The following is a 10,933-nucleotide window of genomic DNA, read 5'->3' as shown; positions in this document are numbered from 1 at the left end:
TAATTTCAAAATGAAAATGAAAACGAAAACGTTTTCATTTCTATTTTCATACAGAAAATAAAAACATTTTGGAACCAATTCCAAACGCACCAATTACTCAATGGAGATCTCATCGCACCATCACACTTCCAACGGGTCAATAGGCTACTATCACACTCTTAAATGAAGAACCTCTTCCGCATTGTGATGGACATGTATATGGGCGTTTGGCAGTGTTGTAAATTTTAGAAAAATTATTGTTAATTATGTTAAAAAAATAGTTGTTATAAAAAGTAGTTGAGTGTTTGATAAATTATAATTATATAAGTATTGATTTCAGAGTATTATGGGTATTATGAAAGTTTTATTAATTGTACTTTAAGGTGATTGTCGCACAATCTAAAAGTCAAAGTTGTCTTTGAACTGCTTCTGATTTTGATTGCAAATTCTTCAAAAATTCTTTAAGAATCACATTTTATGGTTTTTATCAAACACAAATTTCAACTATAAATTGCTAGAGAATTAATTTTCGGATTCAAGAATCACTATCAAACCTACCCTATGTCTGCCTAGTTATGGTTGGGACCGCGTTGGGTGGAATAGGGACCACTATGCTTTCTCTTTATTTTTATTTTCTTGTGATGCGTTTGTCTAATATGAGACGAGATTGGGATCAGAGTATTTTTACTGACGGTAGTTTTTTTTTTTTTTCCTCTTAATGCCCTAGTCATTTATCTAATAAGGTTCAAATTTAAATACTATAACTTATAAATAAAAATGATTAGAGCAACTCTAATGTAATGCTAAATTAGTGTGTCAATGCTAAATTTTAATCTTTGAGTAGGAGAAAAATTACTCTACAATATGATGCTATTCATTGTGTTAAATTTATCATATGCTATACTTAGTGATAAATTTACCACCAAATGTACATACGGCAAATTTAATATTTAATTGCTATTAGTTGGCATCTTTACCTTTTCATTTAATTATTACAACATTTACTTTTTTAAGCTATTCAAAATTTAAAGTTTATTTTTACAACTTACAAAGTTTAAATATTTAATATATAAAATAGCACTATACATTGGAGTACAAATGAAAATAACATATCAAATCTATTATATTCATATCTTTTGATGTCAAATATGCTATTAATATTAGCATTTGCATTGGACATACCCTTAGGATAAGATTAGTTAAACTAAACATTTTTTTTTTGGAAGAGTAAACTTTCTTTTCTTTTTTCTTTTTAACGCCGTATTTTTATTAATGAAACAGTATTATAGCGTTTATTGATTAACCAAGAGTTTGTTTGTTAGTTTATTGTTGGTTCTTTTATTATTATTATTATTTATTATTTTTAAAGGTAGTGTTAGATCTTCAAGCAAAAAGAAAATGCTAACCTCATAGTCAATATTGAAGCGTTATAACCGTGGGATTGCATGGTACACGTGATTGTTCTAAATACTACTTGCAAATTTGTTCACTCATTATTAGAGATAATTAATCTAAGATTATATGGATGCTATTAAACTATAATATTCTCAGCTACTAAAGTCTCTGTGTAACTAATAAAATCTGTAGTTTTCTGATCTCCTGTTATTATATAAGTTCTCTTTTATTGATACTTGTGTCATTTAAACAAGTTGGTACAAGTTAATTAGTCTTTGATTAGAGAGTAATTATCTTTAACTACCGTTCACGTATTTTTCTGTTATAAGTAGTACCGTTCATATTTGTTGTTGCACAAAAACATTTTTATAAAAAAAATTAAATAAAACCATTAATATTGTTAATTATATATAGGCTGGCCTTGAAATTTCTTGCACGCAATTAATAAAGATATATAGTATCAAACTGTATCAAAACTATTGCTAAACAGTATCTAGCAATTGACAATTTCAACCATCGATAGCTCTAGTTTCTAGACATCTTTTTATTTATTTTTCTTTATTTTCTTGACAAGTGTAGATTGAATAATTAGGGCGTAAATTAGATATACTTACAAGCATATGCTCAACCTTTAATCTTTCGTGGTTTTAGAAGAGACACGTAAAACAAACATATTATTATTACCAACATTAGGCGTAGGAGGGATTATCATGTCATTATCGAACTTAATTAATGGGGATTAAAGGACAAGCACTTTTATGGAAGGAGATCATTAAACAACATTAACTAATAGACCCGATAAAAAAAATGGTAATTAGGAAAATAGTTTGACACAAAACTTGACATTTTGCAAATATGCCCCCTCAATTTCTCTAATGAAAAAATCCATTTCATCTGACTTTCAACCGTCGTAGTGTGCTTCCACAACCATTCAACCCAACCTACCACCGCACGTCTTCTCATCACACAGATAGATACACGCGTGCTTACCGAACTAGTTTACTTGTTCCAACCTTCTTCTCATTTATTAGTAATATTTACATTATATTAATATTTACTTTGGCTTAGAAATAAAAAAAAAAAGAAAAAAAAAACTCAAGATCTTTACTCTATTTAAGCTTCCAGAAACTCTTTTATCTTCTAAACCGCAAAACGTGACAAACACAAACCAACAAAAAAAAAAAAAAAAGGTTAACGATGGCCTCTATCACCACCATTCTCCTCTCAATACTCTTCGCGGTGCTGGTGTACCGTCTGGTTAACAATCTAATCAGAAGCAGGCGAAAGCTGCCGCCGGGCCCACGACAGTGGCCCGTAATCGGGAACCTGCCCCACCTGGGCCAGGCGCCGCACCAGACCATGGCCACCCTGGCGCGGAAGCACGGCCCGCTGATGCACCTCCGTTTGGGCCAGGTGGACGTGGTGGTGGCGGCGTCGGCCTCCGTGGCGGCCCAGTTCCTTAAGACCCACGACGCCAACTTCTCGAGCAGGCCGCCCAACTCCGGCGCCAAGCACATCGCGTACAACTACCAGGACTTGGTGTTCAGGCCGTACGGCCAAAGGTGGCGGTTGCTACGGAAGATCACGTCCGTACACCTCTTCTCCGGCAAGGCCTTGGAGGATTTCCGACACGTACGACAGGTATATTTGGTTGTGTTTAGTTTCGGAAATGCTTTTTAAACCGTCATATTTGTATCAGGTTTTGTTAATTTTAAATAGTAGTGTAATAAGATTTTTGATCAGATATAATATATACGATGCGTTTGTTTTTAAACTTTTGCATGGTTCAAATGATTACAGTATTTTTTTGTTATAAAATTTACATTTTAAATGTTAGAATCAAAACTACTCGTATAAATTTATGAACTTGACGGACTCTTAAAATATATACTACGAAATAAGATATGATCCGAAGAAAGCAAAGGAAAAAAAAAATCGTCCTTCTTTAATGTGAATATCAAGTGCCAATAATTTTGTTGCAAGGTAGGAAATGCTTTTTTAGTAGCAAAGCTGTTCATGTGGTGGAAAAAAAAAAAAGGAAAGTTTGTTAATACTAGTTACTTACTTGCCTTTTTCTTTAAAATAACTTAAATAATTAACTAGTCATTATCAGTTTTATCTTTTACCCTCGTTAGTGAAAGGCAGTTAGGAGATTGATTGGTGTAATGATTGTGTAATTGGAATTAAGTTTATGAACTACTAGCAGTCAAAACTCTTAATATGGATGCTATAGATAATATAATAGCAGTAAATAGAGCTCTTTATATTGATGTTCTGGATATTACATATTGCCACAAGAGAAAAGAAAATGCAGTACATGAGTAATTTTGATGTCTCGTGGTTGTTTTTTTTTTTATTTTTTTCCGTTGAATTTGTTGTTTGGGTTTTCAACCTAATTAGTTAATAGCAAAAATAAAATTATCCTATAATTACTTCTTCATTATGTAGCATCAAAGTAATGTGACAATCATCTAAATGATTGTTATATATATAATTATCTTATTTCTAAAATATTGTGAAGAAATTGTTGTATTTTAATTTTATTCTTGTAAAAAAGTCATGTAATGAAAGTCGAAATGTTTTAAGTTAGAAGATGTATGTATCGTGTGCATGTGGGAAAAATGGATTTGTTCAGAATAAACAAATTGTTTTTAATTATTTACCGCAGATTCGAGTTAAGATATAACTTTATGTGAGAATTTTTAATTGTAACAGAAAAAATTAAATGTGATTTTTTGTGAGAATTTTTAACTGTAATAAAATTAGAATTGAAAACTTAAAGCGGTTTAATCTTTTTAAAAGAAAAATGTTGAATCCACGACGTGTTTCCATTGTGGCAAATAAAGGAGACATTAATCTTTTTAAAAGACATTAATCTTAATCTTTTTCCTTTGTTTTTTTTTTTTTTTGGAAAGTAGAGTAGTATTTTTTTTTTCTGTTCCTATAACGCACGGTCCCTATTGCTGCAGTCAATTATTGATCGAGTATCATAAAGTTCAATAATTTGATGTTGAAATATCACGTGGTAAATCACGTCATATTCAAGCAAAAGGGCGAAAAATGCCAAAAAAGCAAATCAGGTTTGACCAGCTAGTCGACTCGTAGCCATTCAAGATTCAACTAATAGAAGATTAATTTAATTTTACAAAATTATGTAGTCATAATTCATACCGTGGAGAAAACGAGTTAATGGGTTAATTAAATTAACATGACTAGAAATAAAAAAATTGCTTAATGAAAAATGAATTAGGGATTTGTGAACTTGCATGCAGGAGGAAGTAGCGGTACTAATAAGCGCCCTAGCAAACAGAGGCTCGACTGCAGTAAATTTGGGTCAACTGCTAAATGTGTGCACGGTGAACGCCTTAGGACGTACAATGCTAGGCTACAGGGTTTTTGGTGACGGTAGTGGCAAAAGTGAGCCGAGGGCGGATGAATTTAAGTCGATGGTTGTCGAGGTGATGGTGCTAGCGGGAGTATTCAACTTGGGAGATTTTGTGCCGGCACTAGATTGGCTAGACTTACAACGGGTGGCTGCGAGGATGAAGAAGCTCCACAATAGGTTTGATGCGTTCTTGACAACAATTATTGAGGAACACAAGGCTAATGTTGGCAAGGGGAAGCACACTGACTTGCTCACTACATTGCTTTCACTAAAGGATGACGCGGAGGGCGAGGATGGGAAGCTCACAGACACTGAAATTAAAGCATTGCTTTTGGTACATTCTCTCTCTTTTTTCTCACACGCATTTATATCTAGATATCTATTTATCTATGTATTCTATATTCTACAGCTAAAAATTATTCTAAATTATTGAATCACATTATAATCATATGGGAGGTTTTTTTTTTTTTTTTTTTTAATATAACCGACAATTAAAGGGAACTTTTTTTTTTTTGCTACTCAATAATTTAGTAAAACTTGATAATTAATTGATTTAATATCTTTTCCCTCTAAAGCTGGCACGATTGATCACTTTTTTCCCTTTTTTTTTAATTTATTTTTTTCCTTCTTGTCTCTCTCTCTCTCTCTAATAGTTTTATGACCTGGAGTACATATATCCAGGCTCTTTCGCTATCATGTTAGTAACTGAAAGGGTCTAAATCCATAAAAGATAAAAGCAAAGGGAAATGACATTCTATTCTTTTCACAAAATAAAAGGCTTGTTAATTTACCTTTAAATTCAAAAAAAATTTAAATTTAAGTTATAACTTTATTTAAGATCATATATTTTTTTTTTTTATAAAATTTGAGTTTGAAAGTGGGTTTTAATTTGAATTTATGGTTAAAATCTGAGTTCAAATTCTCCCTTCAACTTAAGTTTCTAAACTCAAACTCATGTTAATGAACAATATTTTTTATATTCTTAAAAATACCATAACTTTTTCATTTTAATTCTGATTGAGATGATTTTTTTTCTATACGTTCACAACGAAGAGACGAATAAAACTTCACCCATATACCCTATTAAAATTTTTCATCACCATTGAGTTTTTATTAAAATACCATCTAAATACAAATTTAAGTTTTGACTCACCTAAACACAAACTCAAATAGATTCTCAATTTAAATCATAACTCAAAATATGCACATTCAAACACAAACTCAAATTAGAGTCTCAGCTCAAACCATACTCAAATACACCTTAACTCAAATCAAGATCTAAACTCAAGTCACTCTAACTCAAAAAATGTAAATGAACAAACCCAAAGGCTTTTTTTTTTTTTTTTATTTTTTTTTTTACAGACACTCTTAACTTTTCGAATTTAATAATTTAGTCCCTATTCTTTTTTTTTATGATTGGTCCATTCAATTTTAAAATTTGTGCAATTAAGGACCAATCGAAAACGATGTATGTTACCCTTTGAACTTTAAAATTTGTGCAATTAAGGACCAATAAAAAACGACGTCTGTTTTTTTGATAATTTTGATTATATAACGCGGACATGAGCAGACTGAAGACAATAAAAGTCTCACCCTTGTAGCGTCTTTTGAGGATAATTGATAATTGAAAACTAAGAGTAATTTATCACAACTGATTATGTTCGGATATATTAGATGATTCTGACATCAATATAACTGAACAAATGGCGTATGAAATTGTCTTTTGCCCCCAGCAGACACTCAAGTGCACATCACGTTATTAGAATCATCAAAAATATATATTATTTTTTATTGGTCCATAATTGTAAAGATTTTGAAGTTGAAGTGGTTGATTGCCAATAAAAAAAATATATAGACTAAATTATTAAATTCAAAAAGTTGAAGGGTGTCAGTATAAAAAAGCCGAAAACATCACAGTCTTAGACATATGTATTTGTTTACTTTTTTCCTTATAGAAAAGCATTCATTATATTTTGTTGTTGTCAATTTACCTCCTACCTCTACCTTCTTTTTTTTTTTTTCTTTTTTTTTTTGGTGTGTAGCCAGTTCCTCATGCTTTGACATCTCGTAAATGATTCTAGAAATATTTTTGGGAGCACAAAAATTGGGTTTTAACTTGAAATAAAGTTTTTTTATTAGCAAAAAACAAAAGTTTAAATAGAATTTTCATTGCCTTGAAAAGGCCGTACTTTCATTGGAGTAAACAATTGTTGCAAGAAGAGACAAAATTAGTTCATTTTTGTATTGATCGACTACTGCAAAAAGCCAAAAATAGTCAATTTAGTATTGTTGTGAACGAGTTTAATTGCTAAAATTTTCAACCTTTGCGTATGATGATGGCAGAACATGTTCACAGCTGGTACGGACACTACATCAAGTACGGTGGAATGGGCCATTGCGGAACTCATCCGACACCCCGAAATCTTGGCCAAAGTTCAAGAAGAACTTGACCGCGTCGTGGGCCGAGATGGGCTCGTTAGCGAATTGGACTTGGCCCAATTGACTTATCTCCAGGCCGTAGTGAAGGAGACTTTCCGGCTTCATCCCTCCACCCCGATGTCTGTACCACGGATGGCAAACGAAAGCTGTGAAATCAACGGCTACCACATCCCCAAAGGGACCACTCTTCTTGTAAATGTGTGGGCCATAGCACGTGACCCGGCCGAATGGACTGATCCACTAGAGTTCAGGCCCGAAAGATTCTTACCGGGAGGCGAAAAGGCGCAAGTAGACATAAGAGGGAATGACTTTGAAGTGATTCCATTTGGGGCTGGGCGTAGGATTTGTGCGGGTATGAGTTTGGGCGTGCGCATGGTCCAGTTACTCACTGCAAGCCTGGTTCATGGATTCAATTTAGGCCTACCTAATGGGCTGCTACCTGAAAAACTCAACATGGATGAAGCATATGGGCTGACATTACAACGGGCCGCACCATTGATGGTTCACCCTCAGCCTAGACTAGACCAACACTTATATTGAGCATAAATTTAGACGTGGCTAATGATGTTACAACTACTTACATGATGAAGCACTCTATGGCTTAGTTATGACTTAATTTGGTAGTAATGTAGGTTTTGAAAAAATTATTTTTAATTATGTTGAAAAAAAAAAAAATAGTTGTTACAAAAAGTAACTGCGTGTTTAGTAAATTATAATTATACTAGCTGTGCTGGTTTCGTAAATTGTGAGGTTGAATTGTTGTGGGTAGTTAAAATGATTAAAATAGACATAGTATGAAACTTAAATATATATATAATTATTTTTAGTATTTAGAAATACTTGTTTAACTTAAAAAAAAAAAAAAGCATAATGCTATTTTGAGATTTTTAACAATAAATTTATGATAATTAATTCTTTTTTTTTTTCATTTATTCGTTCACAATATAGTTACAACTAAAATGAGTATTACTGAGTAATCAACATATACAACAAAAAAGTACATTTCATGTTCAAAAACTAGTAGAGGCATGAAAAGAATCAAGGATGCATTCGTCAGCTCAAATAAACCAGTGTAGAACCTTTTCCGTGAGTTGTTTCAACCATTGTAAACCAACATACAGATGTTCACAAGCAGCTTTTACCAAACTGTTGCATTGATGTTATAAACCGTAGTTCATCAATAACTGAAATCAGGAAAGAAATTAGAGTCAAACGTTTACAAGTCCCTCAAGCAATGGACAATATCACAAAAACAAATTAGAGTCAAACGTTTACAATTGAAATCATTGATGTTATAAACCGCCAACGGAGCTACATTTTCTACCTCTTTCGACGTGGATAGGCTCCACGACTACACAGTTGTTTTTTCAAGTTGGATGGCTTTTCTCGCATCATCAATAACTCCATCTTCTGCCCATCTCACTCTATCTTCACTACCCCTTGCATTCAAAGCACCAAGAGCTCTTCTTTTTCCTGCTCCAAATGGGTGGGGGTAAAAGACACAAAATGAACTGGTCTCTCACGGCGGGACAACCTCTAGAATTCCAAAGCAAAATCTGTAGCACTATCATTAGGTAGCCACAAGGAAGGGTATGTGAACACCTTCTTAGCAAAGGACAAGGAGACAACACGGTCTGTAAAACGCCTCTGCACAGACCACAGAATAGGAAAATTAAATGTAATCAAATGCATGTAATGAACATAGCCATTCATCTCATTCATCCCTACAGAGCATAATATCAACAAAATAATAATAATCTAATGCCGAACATTAGCAAAATATTCTTGAAAGGCACAATGCGAACCCAAAAGCTAATTAAAATATAAAAGGCAATACCATTTACAGAATTGATAATCAGCTACCCAATCAGAAATGAAACAATGCAAACCAAGAAAAAATTGGACGCATTAGTGTTATTTAATGCCAACAATCACTATCAAATGGAACAATGCTAATCCAGAAACTAATCAACAGAACAATGCTCACAAATACGAATCAATCAAGCCTACAATTTACTTACTCAAACTTATAGGATATGATTACTGTAACAAAAAATCTAATTCGAGTTAAAATGTGACTTTATGTAAGAGCTTTTTATTGTAACAAAAAAGTTAAATGTGATTATTTCTAAGACCTTATAGGATATGATTACTGTAACAAAAAATCTAATTCGAGTTAAAATGTAACTTTATGTAAGAGCTTTTTACTGTAACAAAAAAGTTAAATGTGATTATTTTTAAGAGCTTTTTACTATAACAAAACTTAAATTATAAATTTAAATTGATAAAATAAACAAGATTTTACTTTATTATCTCGAAATACCGCATTACACTTCCGAAGATGTATTTTCTTTTTTTCTTTTTTTTTTCTTTTCCTCACGTCACTATCACACCTGCACACACACTTTTTATTTTACTAACTTTTCTTCCACACACCTGCACACACACATACACACCTTTTTTTTTTTTTTTTTTTTTGCCTTGCTGCACACACACTAACTCTCGGGGTTGTTCTTTTATATTTTTGAGTTAGGGTGACTTAAGTGATGATCTTGAATTGAGTTTGAGTTATAATTTAAGTTGAAGTTGTAATTTGAGTTTGTGTTTAGATGTACACATTTGAGTTCTAATTTGAATTGAGAAGCTATTTGAGTTTGTGTTGGGGTGAGTCAAAACTTAAATATGTATTTAGATAGTATTTTAATAAAAACTTAATGGTGATAAAAAATTTTAGAAAGGTATATGGGTGGGGTTTTATTCGTCTTTTCGTTGTGAGTGCATAGAAAAAAAATCATCTCAATCAGAATTAAAACGAAAAAATTATGGCATTTTTAAGAATAGAAAAAATAATGTTCATTAACTTGAGTTCGAGTTTATGAACTCGAGTTGAAGGAGACGGCCTCGTTCGTTTTCCTGATTCGAGTTTAGAATTCGAGTTGAGATGTGATTTTATGTGAGAGCTTTTTACTGTAGCAAAAAAGTTAGATGTGACTGTTTGTGAGAGCTTTTTACTGTAGCAAAACTCGAATTCTAAACTCGAATCAGCGAAACGAACGAGATTGAACTCAAGTTTAATCCCAAACTCGAGTTTAAAGTCGAGTTCAAACTCAAATTTTATAAAAGAATATAAACTTGAATAAAATTATAACTCAAATTTAAACTTTTTCTGAGTTTCATTGTAAAAGAATAACCCTTATATCTTTCTCAAAAAAAAGTTGAGACCCTTTCCTGTCCTCTCTTGCTTCTTTTTATAGGGAAGAATTTTCATGGCAGTTATCTTGCCTTTTTTGCCATTACTCACTCCCACGTTCTGTAATAGAAACGTGTATATTATACATGTAATTCTATTCTCAAAGGAATCACATCTTTTAATTTAATTGGTCCTTCTTCACATGCTTTAATTTAATTGGTCATCTCTTTTTCTATAGGATTACCACCATCCATAAATTTTTCTTTTACGTGGATCATTTGTATGTTATACATGTGAATCAAGTTAAATCTATTTTGGGCCTCTTTTTTTTTTTTTTTGCATTTACGCCAACACAAAATTTTATTTATTTATTTTTTTTAAGACTCATTTATAATTTATTATCCAATATATATTTTTACCGAAACAGTAGAGAGAATAGCAATCAAAACAGTAATCTCAATTTGAACGTATGTGATGATGTGACTGCCGCCACCAAATTGCAAATTGCATTCCGGAAAGGTCAGAACTCACAGGTCATAATAGAT

The 10,933-nt window shown here is 32.2% G+C and overlaps 1 protein-coding gene across 1 annotated transcript; it reads left to right on the top strand.

Moving 5' to 3' along the window:
- Positions 1–2,487: 2,487 nt before the first annotated feature.
- Positions 2,488–7,974, top strand: LOC21388202 (flavonoid 3'-monooxygenase). Its single transcript, XM_010107524.2, has 3 exons — positions 2,488–3,015; positions 4,647–5,093; positions 7,103–7,974. Exons 1-3 carry the CDS (start codon positions 2,572–2,574, stop codon positions 7,736–7,738), a joined length of 1,527 nt encoding a protein of 508 aa, XP_010105826.1. The 5' UTR covers positions 2,488–2,571; the 3' UTR covers positions 7,739–7,974.
- The last annotated feature ends 2,959 nt before the right edge of the window (positions 7,975–10,933 follow it).

Source organism: Morus notabilis, unplaced genomic scaffold (genome assembly GCF_000414095.1).
Source record: "Morus notabilis unplaced genomic scaffold, ASM41409v2 Scaffold1255, whole genome shotgun sequence".
Lineage (NCBI taxonomy): Eukaryota > Viridiplantae > Streptophyta > Magnoliopsida > Rosales > Moraceae > Morus > Morus notabilis.
This window is presented reverse-complemented; position numbering and strand designations above follow the sequence as displayed.

Bases quoted from the DNA above. Each gene is read 5' to 3' on its own strand.
- LOC21388202 (XM_010107524.2), top strand. From the start codon at position 2,572: ATGGCCTCTATCACCACCATTCTCCTCTCAATACTCTTCGCGGTGCTG. The intron at 3,016-4,646 runs GTATATTTGGTT...ACTTGCATGCAG, and splicing joins ATTTCCGACACGTACGACAG to GAGGAAGTAGCGGTACTAAT. The intron at 5,094-7,102 runs GTACATTCTCTC...TGATGATGGCAG, and splicing joins AAATTAAAGCATTGCTTTTG to AACATGTTCACAGCTGGTAC.